We start from the raw sequence: 24,624 nt of genomic DNA on the forward strand, positions 1-24,624 counted from the left end.
GAAACACCAATTATAAGATAATAAAACTATTCAACACTGACTACATGGGATGCGGTGCTAGAGTGAGCCAATAGACAACACTGGCTGACAGTGTGCCTTCCTGAAGTGGGCAATTCCTGCACAACAGTGTTTCCTGCTGGCAAATACAGGAATGATTCTTGGTCATTTTGGTAACAATATACTAAATTAAGGTATATTACCTATTACACAGAAAAAATAAAAAGAGAATGATAAAAAATGTTGGGGCTAGATCAAATCATTTTTTACACACTGGAGATAAATGATCCAAAATAGAAACTTGAATTATTTGAACACAGGTCCATTGGTCTCTGGGTAATATTTATGGTATGTATGTATAATATCCCTATAAAGCCCATATATATTAGATTCTCGGTAGACTGGTCATTATTCCAATAAAATAGATATTCTCGCATATGCCAGATATCAGGAATAGCAAAAAACCGCTACTAAAGATACTAATTTTATATACTCATATTTCCAAAACTAGTTGTATTTAAATAAAATCTTACTTAAAAAGCACTTGGGAAATGTGTTATTTTATGGAATCTTGTAGCTCCAAGCCCTTCACAATATTTTATTTATATAAATTTGGAATTAATACTTTTATCTCCAAATATTTATAGGGCACTTACAATATGCAAAGTAAGAAATACAAAAGTATAAGACATGGCTCCTGAGCTCAGGAATTTATTATCTAAGGAGGGATTGAGAGAGGCGGAGGAGCATATGGGGGGAGGTTAAATGGTTATGGACGGAGACTTGACTTGGGATGGTAAACACACAATACAGTGTACGATGTGTTGTACAATTGTGTACCTGATAACCGTATAATTTTGTTAACCAGTGTTACCCCAATAAATTAAATTTTATAAAGAATATATTATCTAGGTGATGAATCAACATTACATCATCAAATAAAAGGACATGAAAAGATACTTCTCCAAAGATAAACAGCTGGCCAACAGACATGAAAAGATGCGCCACATTAGTACATCAAGGAAATGTATATCAAAACCATAGTAAGATACCACCTCACACCAGTCAGGATGCCTATTATTATCAAAGTCAACAAATAACAAGTGTTGGTGAGGATGTGGCAAAAAAGGAACCCTGTGCAGGGGTGGGACTGCAAATTGGTCGAGACACTGTGGAAAACAGTATGAAGATTCCGCAAAAAACTAAAAATAGATATGCCATACCACCCAGCAATTCCACTTCTGGATAATTATCAAAAGAAAATAAAAACACAAATTCAAAAAGGTATATGCATCCCTATGTTCATTCCAGCATTATTTACAATAGCCAAGATATGAAAGCAGCCTAGGTGTCCATCAATAGATGAATAAAGAAGAGATACACACACACACACACACACACACACACACACCTGGTATATATACACAATAGAATATTATCCAACCATTTGCAACATGAATGAGTCTAGAGCAGGGGTGGGGAACATTTGGCTCGAATGCCATATAAGGCCTGTGAAATCATTTGCCAAGGCATTAGCAGTGAGTTAAATATTTGACCAAATATAGCAGGCTAATTTTTAAGTGGATAATTCTGTATGGCCCATGAATGATGTTATAAATATCCAATTGGCCCTTGGCAGAAATAAGGTTCCCCACCCCTGTTCTAGAAGGTATTATGCCAAGTGAAGTAAGTCAGGCAGAGAAAGACAAATACTGTATGGTTTCGCTTACATGTGGAAGCTATAAAAGAAACAAATGAACAAATAAAACAAAAACAGACTCATAGAAACAGAGACCAAAGGAATGACTATGAGAAAGAAGGGGGTGGAGAGCTGTGTGAAAAAGGTGATAGGAAATATAGTCAATAACATTGTGGTAAGTTTGAACAGTAACAGATGGTTACTAGAATCAGTGGAGTAATCACATTGTAAGGTATAAAAATATTGAATCACTATATTGTACACCTGAAACTAATACAACTAATACAGTGTATAGGTAAATTAAAAAATTTTTTAATTAAGTAATTTTAAAAAGCTGGAACCAATGTAGTAGAGAATGAATGTATGGGAAAATAATTTTTGTTTGCTTGTTTAAAACAGGGAGTAAAGTGCTGTAGGATTCCAGAGGGTAGTATCCTTTAAGATAGTGCTTAGGCTGGATTTGGACAAGCAGGGAAAATCCTTGAATTAAGAAAAAAATAGGGGAATTTGCAATAGCATGGATGGACCTAGAGCAGGGGTGGGCAAACTTTTTGACTCGAGGGCCACAATGGGTTCTTAAACTGGACCGGAGGGCCGGAACAAAAGCATGGATCGAGTGTTTGTGTGAACTAATATAAATTCAAAGTAAACATCATTACATAAAAGGGTACGGTCTTTTTTTTTTTTTTTAGTTTTATTCATTTCAAATGGGCCGGATCCAGCCCGCGGGCCGTAGTTTGCCCACGGCTGACTTAGAGGGTACTATGTGAAATGAAATAAGTCAGACAGAGAAAGACAAATACCAAATGATTTCACTTATATGTGGAATCTAAAGAACAAAATAAACAAAATTGAAACAGACTCATAGTTGCAGAAAGCAGAATGATGGTTGCTAGAGAGAAGGGGGGTTGGGGGTCTAGGTGAAAAAAGTGAAGGGATTAGGAAGTACAAATTGGTGGTCATAAGACAGTCATGGGGATGTAAAATACATAGGGAATATAGTAAAAAATATTGTAACTATGTATGGTATCAGGGGGATACTTGAAATATTGGGGAATCCATGAATAGGGTAAAATACTTTGAAATTTTAAAATAAGTATATGATTGTCTAACCACTATGTTGTACACCTGAAACTAATATAAAATAATATTGAATGTAAACTATAATTGAAAAATTAAATTAAAAAAAAAAGAAAAAAGAAGGGAGATTAAAAATTACTGAATTTCTATGAGGTTAACTGACCTGAACTGCCCAGATTTGACTATTTTTCATCCATAAAACCAACAATTCCACATGGTCTGAGCTACAGCAAAAGTTAATGTGGACTTAATTTTTACACTTGTTAGCTTAATTCCATTTAATTGCAAACCTTGCACTTCAAAACGTATCTTTTAATTCTAATTTATATCAAGGCTGCCCTTCTGTCACTCCAATTAATATTGTCCATTGCAACTGTATTTTACTTCAAAAAATTCAGGTCACATATTAAAATAAAAAAATCTTAAAACATCCTTTTACTGTATGCTTGTTAGAACTCAAGTTCAAGAGATCAGAGAGCTCTTCTGAAGTTTAAAGACATCAATTTCTATTAATTACATGAACCAATATAATCATATTGCCAAATCTCACTTTTTGACATTCCATGAATAGGGTAAAATACTTTGAAATTTTAAAATAATATTCTTTACGTCAAAGTGTTATGGTTGGTCACTGTCCAATTTTAAGCTAGGCTACATTTTTTTCAAAATCTTCTACCTCAGCAAGTATAGCTATTCTCCACTTAATAAAATGCCAGCCTACAAACAGTAAACTTCACATTTTAAGAGTGGATGCATTTATTGAGAGAGACTTTTCCAAATGTGAAACTCTCTGTACATTAAAAACAAAAGCATTCCTCCCTCTTTCATGGAAAACAAAGAGTTCTCTAAAGTTCTTTTCACTGAAAAAAAAAAAGATTTGTTTATCCCTAGTGATTAAATTAGATACAGTTTTATATTTAAAAATAAGTGTTTGGGACTTTGTACTGTGGATTCAGCTTTATTAAAAAGGATGACATTAAACAAATCACGGATTTGGGTATTTTTACTCCCCCTCCCCCAACTTCAGATTACCTGGCTTAATTACAGCATTATCTGTTACACGAAAGATTTTAATTTTCTGTTTTGGTGGCAATCCAAGTTCTTGGTAAAATTCCAATCTGGATGCAGATTTCTAGAGGAAAAGCAGCACACATAAATAACACGGTAAATACTAAAGGTGGGGTTTAATGTAGAGGTCTAAACCAAGTTATTAACACACCAGAAAACAAGCCAAAGAGCACTCAGTTCTCCTAATGAACAGAGAGCACCCTATTCCCTCACTGAGGGGAGGGGAGATTTTTCATCTATAATCCATTACAGGTGGGATCCAACCATGTGCAGAGTGTAGCTCATATACAGTACATGGGGAAAGACCTTTGTTCTGCAGGGAAAGAAACAGCTGTGCTCATATTTGAATTTTCACTGAAGACTCTGTATCAAGAACTCCCATCCTGGGAAACTGGACCGTGTCTACTCTGTACCTGTTTCCAAGCAGCTAGAAGAAAACATGGTAGGTCACATTCAAATGTCTGACCACAAACTTCAAAGTCAATCCTAAATGTGGCCAGGCCAACCTACATTTCCCTCCCCCTAGTTACATCCTCACACTCTTCAAGGCAACTATGTCACATCTCCATTTAAATCCTCCAGCACTGTTCCCTCTTCCTCTCACCTTTGAGCTGATCTTGCTTCTTGATTCACTGAAAAAATACAGAAGAATCAAGAGCACTTCCTCACACTTATCGCCTAATCCATAAAAGTGTCTGCACCAGTCCTTCTGCCACCTCACTCCAGGTTGCCCAAGATGCATGTGGGGAGCATTTAGAAAATGCTGATGCCCAGGGCTTCAGCTTGGAGACTATAGCCTCATGGGTCTAATGTGGCATCCAAGCATCTGTGTATATATATATTTTTAAAGCACTCCACATGATTGTCATGTGAAAAGGCTGGGAATCACAATGACAGATGAACTGTCCATGCTCTTATTGAAAGCCATATCCTTCACTGTGTACTCACTCCTAACCTCTCTCATCTATTCAATCGATTTACTCCTGAAATTGTCCCCATCGTCTTCTGAAACACTAATTGCCCCCTTGCTACTGAAATGTTCCTATTGGTATACAAAGGTATCATAACAACTCATATGTTAAAACAAAACATTTCTTTTCCTTAGCCAGTCTCCTTTAGGTAATCATTCTGTTCCCCCTTACAACCACACCCCTGAAAGACTTGCTCAGTCTATTTTCTCTGACACTGACTTTAATCAGGTGCTTTCATCTCCTACTACTCAATGGAAAGTGTCAAGATCACCAATGTCTCCATGTGGTCAAATACACTGGTCAATACTCATTTTATTGGCTCCAGCAGTAATGCTTGACACAGGTGACCATGTCACATCTCTCCTTGAAAGACTTTCACTCGACTTCCAGGCACTGCTCTCTTGGTTCCTTCATATCCTACTGACCCCACATTTGTAACTTCAATCCCAAATTCTACTCTGAACTACAAATTCCAATGTCCAACTGCCAACTCAATGTCTCACTTTGATGCCATATAGTAACATCAATTTTAACCGGCCTAAAATTGAACTTGATTCCCCTTTTCCTCAACAAGTCTGCTTTCCTCTTGTCTTCCAAATCTCAATACTTCTGTTGTTGGACCAAAAATCTCATGGTCACTTTAGACTCTTTTCCTTCTCACATCCCATGTCAATAAATTACATCAGCAATTCCTGTAGATTTTATTTAAAAATATAGCCTACATCAACTACTTCTCACCCCCACTCCACCCAACCATCTTATGCTTGGATTATTTCAATAGACTCTTAAACTAGTCTCCAACATTCCACACTCCTGACCCCTGGTCTGTTCTCCATTCACAGGCTGGCATGTTCCTTTCAAAACACAAGCTATTTCATGTCTCTGCAACGGCTTCCATCTCGTGCAGAATCAAGTCCCAAGTCCTTACCATGGTTTACAAGGTTCTCTACAATCTGACTTCATCTACTGCTCTTCTCTTGGCTCACTCCTTACTAGTCCATTCATTCCTTACTAGTCCAAGAACACACTAAACAATGGCCTCAGGTCCTTTTTGCACATACTGTTCCCCCTGCCTGGAATGCTTTTCTGCCAGATTTTTGCATGACTTGTCCCCTCACTTTATTCAGGTCTCTATCCAAACATCAACTTACCTTCCCTATCTAAAATAGCACCACTTTCTGTCACTCACAGTGTCTCCAGACTACTTTATTAGTCCTCAAAGCACTTCTCTCCATCTGTCATGATTTACAGGGTTTTTTTTGGTTTTTTTTTTTAATCTTCTATGCAACAGCCTCCCTATCTTACCCCCAATCCCGTCAAAATGTAAGCTTCTTGAGAGCAGAGACTTTAGATGCTATGTCTGCAGCTCCTGCTGGCTTCTTTCCCCTCCAACCCTGCCTTTGTTCTTCTGCTATTTTAAATATCCCTGAATAAATAACTTTATGGACATCTTACCTCCTTATCACAATGTCCTGGGTCTTTTTAAAATTAAAACTGTTGATATAGATTTCTGTAAGACTTGCCAAAAAAACTGTACCACTTTATATTCCTGATATAAAGAGTGCCTCTTTCATGAGAATTTAGCCAACACAGGTATATCCATCTTCCTGCTGTTCCTGCTCCCTCAACTTCCCCTCTAATCATAAATGAAGCACCAGCAGGCCCTCAGTGGGCCACAATATTCTATGTATGCTTACCTGTGTCTGCCTATGCCAGTCTCTGGTCCTATAATTTCCTCCCCACCTTGTACCTCCAAATCTCATTAAAAACCTGTTACATATATGTTTAGTCCCAGCTGCAGGACATTTCCTGTCTGGATCCCTCCCTGGCAGCCTTGTCAGGGCAGACTGCTCTTTCATCTCTGCCATCTCTAGACCCTCCATTTATTTAACTTACATATCTGTCTGCCTGCTAGTCTGTGAGTCCCTGGATCGTAGGGGCCGTTTTATTCACTTTTGTGTGTAACTTTAGACAGTAGCTGTCTATTAGACACTGCAAAGTGAGCAAAATGAATGGTGAAAAGACTCAGAAGATACGCCCTAACCGGTTTGGCTCAGTGGATAGAGCGTCGGCCAGCGGACAGAAAGGTCCCAGGTTCGATTCCAGTCAAGGGCATGTACCTTGGTTGTGGGCACATCCCCAGTAGGGGGTGTGCAGGAGGCAGCTGATCGATGTTTCTCTCTTATAGATGTTTCTAACTCTCTATCCCTTTCCCTTCCTCTCTGTAAAAAATCAATAAAATATATTTTTTAAAAAAAAGACTCAGAAGATAGCGGACAAACATCCGTCTAGGTGTGAAATCCTGATTTGTCTCTCCAAAACACCCTACCTTTCACTCTTCCTGCTGCTGCATTAATTCTTGGCAAACAACATCGTTGTGTTTGTGGCCTGACAGTGTGTGGCCTCTATCTTCATTTCTAGTTATTAAAAACTTACAAGTCTAAAATAAACATCATGACTTACTCTGAGGATCTACAAGAAACTTAGCTACTTTAAAACCAAACCAACAGTAATTTGTAATATAACAAACAAAAAACCAAACCAAGAATAGCAGCAATTGACAAACCCTATCCAGCAAGATGACACTGATGATATACTGAAACAAATCATCATTTCCCTCAAATGCAATGAAGATATGCACAGCCAGACTTATCTGATTATGTAGCAAACTTCAGGTACATGCTATTTCAATTTAAAATGTGCACTGTTAGTACCCTTTTATAACTTATTGAGTGGGTTGACTTTCGTGGACATGAAATTGGGTGGCACTGGCCTGTAAGCATAGAACTTCAATTTTTGGATCAGTCCACACTCCTGGGAATCTCCCTGGGGCCCTCAGGTGGGACCATGCAATACATGCTGAGCAGCTCTGCTTCGATGTCCACAAAAGGTTGTTTTGTGCCTCACAGTTTCCTTAAGAAGCTACCCTTTTCTCCAAAAGAGTGATAATATAAACTCACTCCAGTTATTCTTTATGCTTTCACTTCCTACTCATGGAAACCTAAGAGTAATATGCAGCACCACTCTTCCCAAGGCCTGGCTTTTCATCTTAACCACACTCACTTGTTACGTAACAAAAGCAAACACAAGGGCTTTCATTTAAAAACGTGGCTCCTTGAAATTATTTTCCTGATGAATCAGATTCAGATACATCAAATTTTAAAACAGACTTTAGTTTTATTTTTAACGTTCACATATTCCACCTGGCAATTTAGAAAGCATACTATTTTATCAATATCAGTTTTTAAGTATGCCAGGAGGCTTCTGAGAAAAATGCTGTCCTTTTTCCAGTAATACAAAATAGACAAGATAAACATTTTTATCTAAATAGCTGTAGACTACAACATAAAAAGAAAAAATGTAATATGTACTTCTTGATTATCTTCCTAATTCACTAAAATTGAGTACTTCAATTTTTTTCTTTTAAACATCAAAATATCATAAAACTAGTTAGGTGTCAGCCATGAGAAAAACCAAATGCTCAAGTTGAGTTGAAACCAGCAGCAGTGGATCAGAGGTGTATTTTTTTTAAACTTCCAAATAAATAATTTCAAAGGCAATTTAAAAGACTGACAGCAGTGTCACACTTGGATAATCCCATCTATGAAATTGCATCCCTCCCCCCCCCTTCAAAGTTTTCTGCAATTATCCTCTCACAATGAAAATGCTTCTCTGCTCCCGAGATGAATTGGTTTAATCAACTCTGAGGCTACTTAACTTCCTTATTCAAAAATACTACGTATCACATCAGCTTTTATGTATATTAAGACACAAAAATAACAAAAGCAAAGTGACTCGAATTTCTTGGAGGCATAAATCTTTTACAGCTTAAAAAAAACAACAGCTTTAGCCCTATTATAAACAAACTGATTCAATCAATTTATTTTAGAATGCTTAACTATTTGATACTTTATATTCATAGGTCTTTCTCTCTCTTTAAAAACCTATAATCAATCTACTTGCAATTTCCCTAAGGGTTACAATATGCAAAAAGTTTATATACTTTTAGTTTACATTTTTTTCCCCTTTCTGAATCAAAATGCTTTACTTATCAAGAATTCTAAAACTTCTCTTTCACATACCATTCTGAAGAAAGGTTGTTCAAAGACAAAGTTTTTTCCTTAATATACTAATACATGTCCCCTAGATCTAGAAAATTTATATCTTGAAGAATAAGAAGGGCCTCTGTAGCACTCTCTATACTAGAGAAGTAAGTTATTTTAAAAGTTTATATTGTGGAGTACAAGCATTTCTGTAATATTTTAGCTATTAGTATTACATTACAAAATTGTATTTGTAAGACATCATCACCAAGTAAAACAGTAAACTGAGCTGGCAAGTACTTTTCTTATTTTAGAACTTTTGTTTTTTTCTTGAAAACTAAACTATTAGAAAACCAATGTGAGACTTTTAGAACTGGGAGAGAATGTAGAGACCATCAAGGCCAATATCCTGTTTTCATGGATAAGAAAATGGATGTAAAGAAAAAGAATGTTCAAAAAGGTGGAGAGAAAGAGCTAATTGCAGAGATCAGGATTAGAACTGGTTCTTCTGACCCTATGTTCAATCATTTTCCCACTACCTCATAGTTGTGAGGAAGTAATGTCCACAGATTTGTTGAAGCAGAATGGATTATCCCAACATGAAGCTTGATTTACAAATATAAAGCCCTTAAAGATGTGAATTTACAATAATTGGTACTAAAAATAAAGATGATGGTGCTAGTCATTACAGCAATACAATCAATTAGAAAACAGTGGAATCTATTAAACCCAATAATTATCACATGATTGACATGAAGGCTGACATGTCACAGCTAAAAATTCAAACATTTAAAAAGAAGTTTCAATAAATACTTCATTGTGCTTTTAATTACTGTGGAATTATTTGAACCCCGACATTATTAGTCAATAAACTGTCAAGAATAGTTCTAAAGCTTTAATGAAAAATAGACAATACTACCACAATATGCAAAAAAACAGCCAACTTCTCTAATCCTTATGCGACAACTCCACTTAGATTTTCTCGCAACACTTCAAACATATCTTTCCTCTTGTGTCCCTTTCTTTGTCCCTGGTCCAGGTTACAACGTAAGCACTGACCTAGTTGCTTAGTTAGAAACTGCTCTGTGCATGGCCCTCTAACCACACATTCTCACTCACCCAGTCTTTCACATATCCCAGCTCCAACTGCCCTGCTTCAAAAGCCTTTATCAACTCTCCCCTAGTGCTTAAACCAACCTCCTAAATGTCCTCCCTCCATAAAGATTCTTATCAAATTGTTATCTTATCAAATTGTTATCTTGTTAAATGATACTCATCTACCCTGGTTAAAGAATTAGGAGCGCTCCTAGAAGTCTACAGGATGAAGTCTAAACTCCTTAGCCTTCTACCCTGACAGCTGCACCTGCCCCACACCCACACACTAAGATTGAGACACACCACACTTCTCTTTCCAAGCACACACACTCTTCCACATTCTACAGAGACCATGCCCTCTGGTATGTCTTTAACACACCCTCCTTTCTGGTCTCCTTGTTGTGAAACCTCAGAGGATCTGTCAACCAGAAGTGGCCATCCACATTCTGTGCTTGTTGCATTTATAATACAATACTGAGATGGCAGATTTATGTGTCCATCTTCCCCATTCACTTATGTGCTCCCAGAGGGTGAACATCAAGTCCCAGTTAAGAAAGTAAGGCTCTGGCCCTAACCACTTTGGCTCAGTGGATAAGCATCAGCCTGCGGACTCAAGGGTCCCAGGTTCGATTCCGGCTAAGCCGCAGCCGTGGGCAAACTACGGCCCACGGGCCGGATCCGGCCCATTTGAAATGAATAAAACTAAAAAAAAAAAAAGACCGTACCCTTTTATGTAATGATGTTTACTTTGAATTTATATTAGTTCACACAAACACTCCATCCATGCTTTTGTTCTGGCCCTCCGGTCCAGTTTAAAAACCCATTGTGGCCCTCGAGTCAAAAAGTTTGCAAACCCATGGCGCTAAGGGCATGTAGCTTGGTTGCAGGCACATCCCCAGTGGGAGGTGTGCAAGAGGCAGCTGATCAATGTTTCTCTCTCAACAATGTTTCTGGCTCTCTATCCCTCTTCCTTCCTCTCTGTACAAAATCAATAAAATATATTTAATAAAAAAAAAAAAAGCAAGGCTCTGGAGTTTGCTTGTCACTCTATCTCTTACCAGTGTGTAGCCCTGAATGAATTACTAACTCTCTTTAGCCTCAGAAGCTGAAAAGATCACTTAATAAGTGTAAAGGCTTAATGCTTATGTACCTGGCATGTAGTAAGTGCTTAATAGACGTTACCTATGACAATGAAACAGGAGGCACACAACAAGCACTTGCTAGTTTTGACAGTTGCATGGTATAGGTTGTATCCTAATTTCCATCCACGTTCATTTCATAAACAATTTACAATGGAAAAATGTTTATCTTAAGATAAGCAACGTTTCAGTAAACCTAAACGAGTTTCAGTATTCACTAGCAAAAACCATCACTATTTCTAAAAAGGTTTTCTCTGCTTTTAGTCATCCAATTAAGGATACTAATTGTGCAGACTTTTCAAATTTAAGCGACATACTCAGCATTCTATTAGTATTCTTTTTGGAAAAGATGCTTCACTTGAAAAATTCTGATGTGGGTTTGTATACAACTTTTCCCCAAATACTGAAAACTCATTCTATAGAAAATTGCCCTGGCCAGTGTGGCTCAGTTGGTTGGAGCATTGTCCTGTACACTGAAAGGTCCAGGGTTCGATTCCTAGTCATGGCACACACCCAGGTTGTGGGTTTGATACCTGGTCAGGTGTATACAGGAGGCAACCAAACGATATTTGTTTCACATAAATGTTTCTCATTCTCTCTCTCAACCGCTCTCTCTTTCACACTCTCTCTCTCAAATCAATAAAAACTTATCTCGGGTCAGGATTAAAAAAATAATAACATATACAAAATTAACTTTTACATGCTATTGGTGAAACAATTTAGAAAGAAAACCATTAAAAAAACAACAAAATAACAAAAAAGGATTATTGTCTGTTACATGTCAGGCACATTTGAAAATTCTCATGTAATCCTGATAACAAACCTCCTATGTCAGCAGTATTATCATCCCCATTTTACAGATGGGCAAATACTGCAGCTTACAGGGTAATTACTTGTTCCAGATAGTGAGGAGAGATACTGGAACAAACTCAACCTCAGACTCCTGGGCTCAATGGCTCTACTAGACTGACTTTCCCCCACCCACAATTTATCTCATGGACAAAACAAGTTTGTGGCAATGGAATATGCTCAAAACTTAAAGATTCAGGTCTGAAACTAAAAAATGTACTATTCTAGGAATGAAAATACATCCTTACATAAAAACGGGATACGGTTTTTCCTCCTACAGTGAGGGCTGCCATTTTTCCATCATTGTTTTCCTTTGGAGTATATCGTAGGACATGACAGTCTTGTACCTAAAAACACAAATATAAAAAAAAAAGAAGCTAAGTCTGTGCCAAGATACATTTCAACATTTCACACCAGTCACTAAAGTTACTTATTTCATTATTCCTCTAACATCAATCACAATCTTAAAATACAGATAACCTTTGAAAAAAGTGTCAAATACAATACCCATAAAAAAGTGCATAAAACACAAATATATAACAAAATAAGTATTTTTAAAGAAAATATGCACATAACTGTTATAGGATTCCAGGGCAGGAGGGATAGGGAAACTGAGACAGGAAAGTTAAAACAAGGCCAAACAGTGTGGGCAAATTGCAACCAGCTTGTAACTAACAAAGCATTATTTTCTCCAGCCAAGAACAAAGAGCAAATGATTAAAACAAAACAAAACAAAAAACACCTCCCTAATGAGAGAATGCAGAAAGGAAGGGAGAAAGGGGAAAGGAAAAAACGGCAGTTTTACTCTCTCACAGAGAAGCCAGCAGTCTCAAGGCTTGGCAAGATAAAAGTTGCCAAAAGCCTTTCATAAATTCTGGGAAGGACACAATAAAGTAAAAAAAGGGCCCTTGAGAATTAATCTGTACTAAAATAGTCAGCAGAGGAATTTTGAAGCCTAAAAACAGGAGAGTATATAAAGCCTTGGATCCTCACCCAATTTGCTCTTCAGATTAGCTGAGAGCTCATTTGCACTCATAAGCCAGATGTAGAGGTTTGCTTGTTTGCTTTGCTTTTTCAATAACGGCGCATGCTTTAATAAATTGGCTTTTCACAAAGCAGTCAAGGTCTCTCGTATAAATTCATTTATAAGAGGAAACAAGGATCGAGTTGGGGACAGCCCTCTCCCACTGGCTCAGGGGGCTGTCCGGTAACACCTCTCTGGTGTTGGTGAGAGGTGCCTTAACATAACCACTACTAATGACAAGAAGCAGAATCCCTAAAACCTGTGTGTTTCTTCCCAATCAACTCCCACCCTTTTTTTCTTTTTCAAAATTCTAGAGCAGTGGCTCTCAACGTGTGGTCCAGACAAACAGAATCAGCATCCCCTGAGAACCTAGTGAAAATGCAGGCTCAGGCCTCAGCAGACACCTGCTAAATCAGAACCTCTGTGATTCAGAACAGCGGTCACCAACCTTTCGTACCTCGTGGACCACCAGTTGGTGACCGCTGCTCCAAAGGTTTCCTTAAACCAGCGGTCGCCAACTGCTGATTTAAAAGCCCTCCAGGACCTGGAGTCCAGGTGATTCTCAGTCACACTGAGATGCACTGCCCAAGAAATAACCACTACCCTTGACATTTATGGTAATCCTTTACTTGCTTTTCTTTATAATTACTACCTTTGAAAGTACTACATAATAATGCTGTTGCTTAGTGCTGTCTGCTTTAAACTTTATATAAATGGAATCAGACTGAATGTAGTCTTCCATGTCTTACTTCTTTCACTCAAGATTACATTTGTAAGGTTCCTCCACGTTGTTGGATGTAGCTCACTGCTATCCAGCATTGCATCATGTAAATACACCAGGGGTGGGCAAACTTTTTGACTCGAGGGCCACAGTGGGTTCTTAAACTGGACCGGAAGGCCGGAACAAAAGCATGGATGGAGTGTTTGTGTGAACTAATATAAATTCAAAGTAAACATCATTACATAAAAGGGTACGGTCTTTTTTTTTTTAGTTTTATTCATTTCAAACGGGCCGGATCCGGCCCGCGGGCCGTAGTTTGCCCACGGCTGAAATACACCATGATTTACCCATTCTACTGCTGATGGACATTTGGGTTATTTCTAGTTTTGGAGTATTAAGAGCAATACTGCTATTAACACTGTTGTACTCTTGGTGCATACTTGTTTAAATCTTCTAGTAACCCTCACAAATGGAATAGATTACAAGGATCACTTATCTCAACTTTACTACATAAGGCTACATTATTTTCTGAAGTGGTCATCCCAATTTACAATCCACCAGTCATTACTGAAAGCTCCCAAAGTTCCTTAGAGTTCTGGAAACTATAATCTTATCCTTGATCATTTAGTCCAGTGGTTCTCAACCTTGGCTGCACATTAGAATCACCTGGGAATCTTTTTAAAATCCTGATTTCTGGGCCTCATCCTCCGGAAATTCTGTTTCTTTGTTCTGGGGTGGGGCCACAACATTAGTAACAAAAAAAAAATTTCCAGAGGATGAGGCCCAGAAATCAGGATTTTAAAAAGATTCCCAGGTGATTCTAATGTGCAGCCAAGGTTGAGAACCACTGCCCTAGCTGCACCTGTCGACATGGTTTAGACCAGTGGTCGGCAAACTCATTAGTCAACAGAGCCAAAAATCAACAGGACAACGATTGAAATTTCTTTTGAGAACCAAATTTTTTAAACTTAAACTATATAGGTAGGTACACTGTTAACTTAATTAGGGTTAATGTGCAGCCGAGGTTGAGAACCACTGACTTAGGTGAATGAGCTCTTATTTAATTACCACCATCTGCCTAATCAGTTGTCTAAGGCTGGGCCCCAAAGATAAACTGAGTTATCCAAGTGATTTGGGGAATGATGGTCTCCTAACTTCCAGTGATCTTTTTATAATACAGTGGGGCCTTGACTTACGAGTGTCCCGACTAACGAGTTTTTTGAGATACCAGCTGTCTCTCAGCCGATTTTCTGCATTGAGTTGATAGAGTAATTTAAGTTAACGAGCTCCTTAATGAGCTTGGTCTCGGAACGAATTAAACTCGTAAGTCAAGGCCCCATTGTAATGAGAAAGACAACAGCAGCCAACATTTGTTGGACATTTAATACTGTTTTACATTTTAAGTGCTTAACATTTATATCTCGTGTAATCCTCACAATAACCTTTTCAGGTAGGTCATAATTATTTCATTTAAAAAGTAGTATATATATTTTTTGATGAGACACTGCTTCAAAGAACACAGTTAAGAAGTGGCAGGACCAAGACCTGAATTCAGATATTCTGGTTCCAGGGCCCACATTATTAAACAATAGAGGAGTTTACTTTATCTCAGAGAACAAAACGCTGCTTCCTCTAACAAGAGTATAACATTCTGAGTTAGCAAAGAGATAAAAATTATTGTGGAGCTGAAAGAACGTCACAATAAAAACAAGATGGAACTGAGACTTTTTCTGATCATAAATTAAACTAGATCTGTGAGAAGCTAAGCTAGGTTACAATCTCATTTTGTTCACTGTCCCAGTTACCCCATGCCATTACTAAGAAGGCCACCACTCAGGCCAGAGTGAGAACATTCACCAAAGCCATCAGAAGTAAAGTTCTTTAATAGCATTTATTTATACTCAACATTAACCTATTCTTCACCACACAGTTAAATAGTTCAGGACACAAATGTTGCCCATTTAGGTTGGCACAAGTAGATCTTGGCACACATACACATCTGCTATCACTGCTGTTTCTTACCTGAAGTAATGTGGCCACATGCTTTTGACCATCTTTGGTCCATAAAGGCATCATGCCCAGCTTCACCGCGACAAGGCCTACTCGAGAGGAACCTGGCAATTCAAAACAAATGAATGTTAACATAGCTTTTTCAACTTTGTCAATGTGATGCAACAGTATTTCCTAAATCATGGTTTCAAAACAAGGAGCAGGCAAATAAACATGCTAATATATTCACAGAATAAAACACTAATGTTCCTTATAGATGTAAGCATCTTCAACCATGCCTAACATAAGACATTGGTACTCAATAAATTTCCATATACTGAATATAAGAAATGACACAAAAAAAGAAAACAGTTAAATGGATATATGGTGGGGGATTTTTTAAAGTATGTTTTTACTGGTTTTAGGGAGAGAGGGAAACATCGACGGGTTGCCTCCAGCATGCCCCCTACTGGGAAACAACCCGAAACCCAGGCATGTGCCCTGACTGGGAATCAAACTGGCAACTTCCTGGTTCATTGGTTAACACTCAACCACTGAGCAACACCGGCTGGGCTAATTCTGGTTTTAAAATAGTGGTATTAATAGAGGGCAGGATAAATCCCTTACTATGCTTTGCTTTCCTAGTATAAATATCAAACCTCAGTAATCAGAAAATATCTAATTCCAAAAAGTTAACGGGTTCATAAGGATGACACAAGTGGTCATATTGCTAAAATATGTTGGCCTTCCCCATGACACTTAGATTTGTTGCATAAATTGATAAAGTTGCTCCACTGTACAATTCAACTGTTTATAATAAACCCCACCCAGAGATCCCTTTCTCAACAGGAAAGGGCTTATTCTCCTTGATCTACCAGGCTCACACAGCTGACGCTGGCGTTGCCCGTGGCAAGCCTGGAATGCTAGAACATCCCAACTGGAGACATCTGTGTAACACAATTTAGATCATACTCTTCCATATTTTTCTCCCCTGATTTATTTTTATAGCCTTTTTTTAAAAATCTGAAGAAAACAAGAAAATGTATGCAGAATGAGTCTCATTTCACATACAAAACAGCTTTTTTTAGTAAGTCTTGATTATTACCAGACATTCACTGACAGCAGAAAAGGATGCTGGTAATAAACATGCAAACCAAGCCACAATGAAACGGACACACTTAAGACATGAACAATAAGTTGAAGAGATGATAAATCTATCAAGCGGTCACTGTAATTTTGAATGTGCCAGCCACCAGGGAATGAGGAGAACTCATCATATACACAATACCCACCTGGTTCCCAAGGATGTATAGGCCACGGTTCATCTTTCAGAGGATACAGTTTACTTGCTAATTGGGCTTTATCTTCATCGGAGGCCAACTGCTTAACGAACGAAACGTTTTCTTCAGAAAGATGCTCATCCCACCAAGTATTACTCTTGCCATGGAGACTTCTAACTAAAAGCCAGAGGTCTGTTCTGTAAAAACAAAAATTGAAAAAACAAACCACAACTCAGAAGTTTCTGTAGTTAACACAGCGAAGGGAGGTCACATGCATTGGAGAGTGTCATCAGGGCCTTAGGGAAAGGTTTGGATTCTGGGCGCCTCTTTCTCCTGACATTCCTGATGGTAACAATGGGGCTCCCGTCTTAACTGTGAAGAGTTACCCTGGAGGAAAAGTTCTCCGTCTCTCCTGGGGTAAATAGTTTTCTAACAAAGCGGTCCTACCTAGACACAGGAGAAGCCATCTGCACGTGAACCTTAGTATTTCACACCCAGCCGAAGTGGCAGAATACCGGATGCCGATCTTTCTCTGATCAGCTCCTCTCTTCCCTGCAATGGCATGGCCCGAGCTCAGAATCTGAAGAAGCCGGATGTGTGAAGACATGACCTCTGGTCCGCTGCACACACCAGGAAAGCCCTCAGGGACTAAGTCTGTAAGCAGGTGTGTACATCCTGCACGTAGTGTCAGAAAAGAAAAGCTCTCTGTAGTCTATCCTCCTCTTGTAGTCTGATAGGTTATTCAGGTTAGAATCCCAATTTGCACTTATGAATTGAATGGCCAGGGACAAGTTCCTTCTCCTGTTCAAGCCTCCGTTTTACCTGCAAAACGGCATGATAGCTTCTGTAAAAGAGACTGATGGAGCTCACGTGCAGCCTAGGCGCCTCATATACTTCAACAGAGCATCTCGGACACAGAAAACGCCAACTAGCAGATTATACTATGATTGCTGTTGGTAATGCTCGTGGCCAGTCGCTCATACGCATTAAAAACGAACAAAAACCAAAACCACCCCCTGGGTCCTTTCACGGGCTTCCTTGGAGAAACGCTCCTTACTCTTCCATACTTCAGGTCTGGACATAGCCCCTTCCTCTCCCTCCCAGGGCAGAACCCTCTGTGCCCGGCCTTGTCATTGTTCAAAGTCGTAGTTTTGCAGGGATCACTCCCTCGCCCCCGCCCCCCCCCCCCCCCCCCCCCCGCACACACACGCACACACACGCCCTGTTTCTCGCCCGCACTCACCTGTCCCCGAAGCGGCCGGCAGCATCCAGGCCCCCGGCGCCGCGGCGCAGCACCTGGGAGCCGGCCAGAGCCAGCCGCCTCCAGCCAAGCATGGAGGAGCCGGCCAGGGCTCGGGTCGCTACACTTTCGGGGGCCCCTCCGCTCTGCTTTCAGGGAGTCCCCACGCTGCTGTGGCGCGTGCACCGCAATCCTCCCGGAGCCGTCCCGCGCCGGCTGTCTGCCTTTGCCCTCCGGGACGGAAATTGCCGCAGGAGCCCCTTCCGGTCCCTCCTGAAATGCGCTCCGGGCACCAGGGTCAGCCCCCGGAACTAAAGTTCTGCCTCCGGAATAGTCCTACTTTGGAAAGGAGTTGGTGTGGGGAGGCCAGGCACTGATTCTTTCTCCAGGGAGTTGGGGGGAAAGTATGCTCGGAGTTTAAGCTTTAGAAGAATGAGGGAGGCGGATTAGGTGCAGGATACTTAAGAAAGTGAAATCACTTCTAAATAATGCCGGCTTAGTAATTATTGTATTAAGCAGAGCTTGATTTTCTTATACTGGTTTATGTTCAAAACAGGCTAAAACGAAGTTGTTATTTTTATATGATGCATGAAGGAATGCAGACTCGGAATTTGGTGCTGGTCCCAGATAGCACATCTGGCAGGTGGATAGAGCCGGCCCTGAAACAGGGCTGGCATGTGTTAGCAATACAATATGGCCAAGGTGATGGTGTGTGACTTCCAGGGCTGGGTCATAAAAGGCATTGCTACTTCTGTCTTTGTCCAGTGGATTGTTACCTAGGGGGCAAGCCAGTGGTTACGTCCTGCAGACACTCCAGCAGCCCTGTAGAGAGGCCCATGTGACGAGGGACCAACTTTCTAGCCAGGAGTGAGCTACCTAGCAAGTGGATCCTCCAGCCCCAGCAACCCTTCATATGACTACAACTCATGAAGGAGCTTGAGCCTGAACTACCCAGCCAAGGAACTTAAGGGTGCCTGACAGAAGATACTGCCAAAGGGAATAAGTGATTACTCTTATTTTGAGTCACTAAGTTGTAGGGTAATTTGTAACAACAATAAGTAGCTAAGATGCCTTCTGTACAAAGTTCTGTCTTTGGTTCCAGACCCAGCCTAATCACTCTGTGTGTGCCGTAGGCATTCATTCCACTCCAAAGTCTGTTTCCAAATTTGTCAAATGGGTATTTGTAGACATTTGGAAATAAGAACTTAAAATTTTACCTATTTTTAACAGCCTCTTTTTTATAGCTATAGGGTTAGCCTGGCTTAAAAGGTCCAGAATATGGTCTACTACTACTTGGACTTCGGTAGGCTCAAAACCTTTGCTTTGCTTGCTCTTCCATTTCACCTATTGCTGTTGCAGTTACCCCGGGGACTTTTAAATAACACTTTGAAACTTGGAGAAAAAAAATCATATCTCTTCATTCTAGCCATGCTAATTGGTTTCCCAGTTACATAAAAATTGCCCTTCATTGAACAAACATGTCTTGAGGTGTGCTACATGAAGAAGCTGGGGTAAAAAAGTACTTGCCTACTATTGCCAATAGTCAGCATTTCTTATGCATGTAGTGCGCTATAGTATGTGCTCAGTATTATGGCAGCTTAACACTGAAAGACCGCCAGGAGCACGCCTGAACTCAAACAAGGTTAAGTTTAATTAGCTTGTTGCAGCAAGACGTGCCTACACCTAAAGGAGGGACTTGTTATAAGATTTGGACTTATTCTGGGTGATTTTAAGGTGGGCATACGTGAAGCAGGGACTTGTTTTGAAATAAAGGCTATCAAAAAGCAAGAACAGCCCTAACCGGTTTGGCTTACTGGATACAGCGTCAGCCTGCGGACCGAAGGGTCCCAGGTTCGATTCCGGTCGGGGGCATGTGCCTTGGTTGCAGGCACATCCCCAGTGGGAGGTGTGCAGGAGGCAGCTGATCGATGTTTCTCTCTCATCAATGTTTCTAGCTCTCTATCCCTCTCCCTTTCTCTCTGTAAAAAATCAATAAAATATATATATATATATATATATATATATATATATATTTTTTTTTTTTAAAAGCAAGAACAGTTCAGCAAATGGGCATCTTGATAATTGTGTTCTAGAGGAAAGAAGGACAAAATAAAACCGGGGATGATGTTGGTAGGAAAGCAGAAATCATTCAGAAGAAGGAACTGTTCGTCATTTTGTACCAGAGGTGTGGGTTGGGTATGATCTGTTAGAAACAGTGTGTTGATATTCCATTATAAATTATACTGCAGTCTGATTACTAACAGGATTAATGTTTACTCTTTTAGTATACTTTTTCACTAAATAACAACCCCATGTGATATACTATAATTATCTTAATTTTACAATCGAGAAAATAAGTACAGAGATATTACATAACTTAAGTAAGATCACTCTGCTAGTAAGTGGTAGAGCTGAGACTTAAATCTCAGCCATGTGACCAGAGAGCTTGCGCTGTTAACCATTTTGTTTCTTTGGCTCTCTATGAAAAACCTGTTACTATCCTCGCATTAGAATTTCTTTATGGTTAAAGAAGAAAACTGGCAAACATATGACACATAGTGGTCCATGAGGATCGAGGAGGCAACCATTCAGTCTAACATTTGCCCCTGGTGCTAAATCTCTCTTGGTCTGTAATGGGGACCTTTAGTCAAAGAAACCCTCATCAGGCACCACTGCTGAGCTGAATCAAAGCAAAATGTGCATCATCTGTTATACAGCACATGTTTCCTGAATGCCAGATGGGACTGGGAAGTATCATTATAGTCAATTTTGTCACTGCAGTGTGCTGCTAATTGACAAAGACCAGGCCCAATTCTTGAGGGACCCAGCCAAGGCTATTTTTATATCCTCAGGTATGACCTCGAGTCTCCCATTATTTCTGATATCATCCTTCAGAGACTGGCTTAGACCCTGGGACCCTGATACCACTTTGTCTCTGTGGGACTTCAGTTCCTCTTGGAAGAAAGATAACGTCCATAGTCACTTTCCTAGTACAGCAGGTCCTCAAATAATGTCCTTTCATTCATCTGTTATAACATTGATGAGATGCTGTAGGAATGTAACTCTTATTTATATCACTTAGCTTATGGTAGAATTGGTTTTGTTATATGCCATTTCCCTTAAAATCGCAGAACCTGTTGATGACATTAAGTGAGGGCTTACTGTACTGCAATTCCATGATTCTTGCTCCTCTAATTCAAACCAAAAGGTAATATAATAAATGTTCTCCTTATAAAGTAAAACATCAGGAATAGTTTTATTTTTGAAAGAGTATGTTTCAAACCAAGGGCTTATTGGAAATATTTTTTCTATGTGTCCTTGCCTTTAAGCTCTTCCATTAGTTTTTATAATGTTTGTGACATGTTCTGAATGGTTGGTTTACTGCAGAATAATACATTTTTCATTGTTGGTTAATTTGCATTTTATATTCATTTATGCCATCTCTTAGCTCATAACACGCATTATATTTGAAATTAAAAATCATTTTCAAGCGAGTTTAGGCTTTTCATCAAATTATCCTTGGCTTCCTTCCATTTTTCTAAAGATAATTTAGCATATTTTAAAATTGGATGAGTGAATAAATAAAATGAACTTTTAAGAAATTTTGAACTTTGAGACTTAATTGCTGGCTAGTATAGAACACTTAAAAGGCCACATTGCAAACTCCACAGATGCTCATTCAGTGAGAAGATGAATTCCGCTTCAATGTCTCCCATCAAGACCAAATTACAATTTTCAACTTCAATCTAAGGATTTTAAAAGCACAATATTTATTTCTAAATTTCTAAGTCAGCCCACAGACTTTAGGGCTCCCAGAAAGGATCAGATTGGAAACACATTTGGTTTGAAGAAAGCCTTAAAAAAATAAAAGCAGTGTGGCCATGTTGTGATGGGGTTTAAAGTTTCTCGGCATCCGCCCCCTTGTGTTGTATTCAGAATGGTTCTGAAACTTGATGTATTTAAACTTATGTGCATTTCTTTAAAGTTCTGTGATGACTGAACAAAAATATTAGTGACAGACAATGGAGAATCACATGTCAGGGGATCCAATGCTTTCAGCCAAGAACAGCCCCTTCTCCCTGGTCTTCCTTCTGATGCCAGTGCTGTTCTGACTGCTGGAATGTGACACTAGACCAGTGAATATGCTTGTCACTTGGAACCATGGTCAGGGTATCCCCTCTGATCCCAGAATATACAGAGTCTTGAGAAATTCCTAGAAACCAATTTGATTTAGGATTTTGATTATACATGGAAGGGGTCCCAGAAGAATGCGGAAAAAACTAACACATTGCTCTTGCTAAGTGGCATATTTTAAGTGGTTTACATATATTAACTCTTTCACTCCTCAACTATGAAGTAGCCACTATTGTTCTCATCTTTATGTACGGGAAACTGAGGCATAGAGAAGACAAGCAGCTCATCCAAATTCACAAACCTTAAGTGGTGGAGCCAGGAGCTGAGCCCAAGCAGGCCGACTCCGGAGTCCAAGCGCTTCTGTGCTCTATTGTCCTGCCTCTTTTTCCAAGAAAAGGAAGCTGCATAACACAATATTGGAACACTCAACTTGGCCTCCAGACGTTTCCCCAGGTAAGCCAAGACTGGGTAGTGCTAAGTCTGCATCTTCAGAGATCTAATCAGTCTGGATCAGAATCAGTTGGGTTCAAGAGAGAGCAAGGAGGCCAAACTGCTTAATATATTCCCTCATTCAATCATGAACAACCTTCTTGTCAAGAAAGAAACAGGAGGCTCTGTAATGTCCCATGTCAGAGCCTCTTAAACTTAAATGCACATAAACATTACCTGGGGATTTTAATAAAATGCAGTCTGATTTGGTAGATACGAGGTGAGGCCTGAGAGTTTGCATTTCTAATAAACGGAGGATTCTGTAGGTGCTGCTGGCGAGCAGACCACCCCAAAATTTTGGGCTTAGAAAAACCACTATTTTATTATTTGTATGGCTTCTGTTGGTTAGGAAATCAGAAAGGGCACAGAGGGGATGGTTTGGTTCTGTTTGGGCCTCACCTGGGATGATTCAAAGACCAGGTGATGTCAACCAGGGGGGCTGAAATCATTTGAAGGCTCATTGGCTCTATACCTGGTGGATGATGATACCTACCAGCCAGGACCTCAACTAGACTGTTTGCTGGAGCACCTGGATGTAGTCTCTCCATGTGGCTGCTTGGGCTTCCCTACAACATGGTGGTTGGGTTCTAAGAGAACCGGGAAAAAGCTATGTTACCTTTTATGACCTAGCCTCACAAATCACATGGGATTACTTCACTTAAGACACAAGCTGGCCCAGATTCAAGGAGAAGGAATATAAACCTACCTCTCAAGGTGAACATGGCAAAGTCACATTGAAAGATGAGCACCTGGGATGGTTTCAGCCATCTTTAGACAATGTATTGCCAGAAACACCACGTGTCTGTCCATGTGAAACAATGGAATTGCATCCACATAGCTGCAGGGGGTGACCAATTGCTGACCACCATGACAAACCTACCCTGTAAAACTGTTTCAGATTATGTCTGGCTGGTTTACAGGAAAGAAAATATTTATTCCAGATTTTTTCTGCTTCCTAGTACAGCTTCTTGGTAAATAACTAGTATTTCTTTTATTTAAAGAGACAAAGGCCAGGCATGAAGGACTCTACATGCCCAAATACTTGAATACATTCCAGCATGAGCAACCTATTCTGGGGCAGGAGACTGACCATCAAACCAGATGAGCCAGTGACCTTGAGTGCCCTTCCAGCTGGGCTTGTGCAATCTTAGTGGCAAAGGAGTGGGCAGCCAAGGTAGGTTTAAAGGGAGGAGTGAGTGGCAAACTGCAAGGGGCAGGGAGGGCACTGCCAGACTGCTCAGGAGTCAGGTATTGACAGTGGTTCCTCCATCTGTGGCATTTAGACTCCAGCCAGCTTAGCAGGATCGTCATGGCAACTCGCCTGTCTGCGCTACTGAGCTGACACAGGATTCCCTTAGTAACCAAAGAGCCCGGGAGATGGTGCTTAAAATAATCTTTTATGCCCAGGCAGAAATGTCTTTGCAGTTTTATTAACCATGAAGCATCATGGGGCATGGCTTTCACTCCCACTTTATTTCAAAATGGAACAAAATGGTTTTTTAAAGCAGGAATTTCCAACCAAGGGCCAAATGCTGTCTTCGCTCAGCAAAGCACACATCCCGCTGAAACAGATGACTGAGAGGAGCTGCTGGTCACTATTATATAAATTACCTTCAAATAAACCAGGCGATCTCTGGCTGAAATCACTTGGCTTCATCTAATCTCTTTTCTATTTTCTCTTGAGTCTCCCCTCCACACGCCCCCCGCGCCCCCCCCCCCCCCCCCCCCCCCGGCCAGTCTCTCAGTAGGGCAAATAGTTATGCTTGGCAAGAGTTTAACACTTGGGCCATTGAGCCAGAGAAATCC

At 39.9% G+C, this 24,624-nt stretch overlaps 1 protein-coding gene across 1 annotated transcript in view; it reads right to left on the bottom strand.

Moving 5' to 3' along the window:
* MRPL3 (mitochondrial ribosomal protein L3) overlaps positions 1 to 18,433 on the bottom strand; it is a 44,468-nt gene extending 26,035 nt beyond the window's left edge. The window contains exons 1-5 of the mRNA XM_070391129.1: positions 18,199 to 18,433; positions 16,968 to 17,152; positions 15,709 to 15,800; positions 12,190 to 12,288; positions 3,809 to 3,908 (exon numbers count right to left, since the gene is read on the bottom strand). Coding sequence (XP_070247230.1) covers positions 3,809 to 3,908; positions 12,190 to 12,288; positions 15,709 to 15,800; positions 16,968 to 17,152; positions 18,199 to 18,290 — 568 coding nt within the window. The 5' untranslated portion in view covers positions 18,291 to 18,433. The remainder of the gene's footprint in view (positions 1 to 3,808; positions 3,909 to 12,189; positions 12,289 to 15,708; positions 15,801 to 16,967; positions 17,153 to 18,198) is intronic.
* Positions 18,434 to 24,624: the final 6,191 nt, after the last annotated feature.

Source organism: Myotis yumanensis, unplaced genomic scaffold (genome assembly GCF_028538775.1).
Source record: "Myotis yumanensis isolate MYYU_CA2020_CCGP unplaced genomic scaffold, mMyoYum1.0.hap1 SCAF_14, whole genome shotgun sequence".
Lineage (NCBI taxonomy): Eukaryota > Metazoa > Chordata > Mammalia > Chiroptera > Vespertilionidae > Myotis > Myotis yumanensis.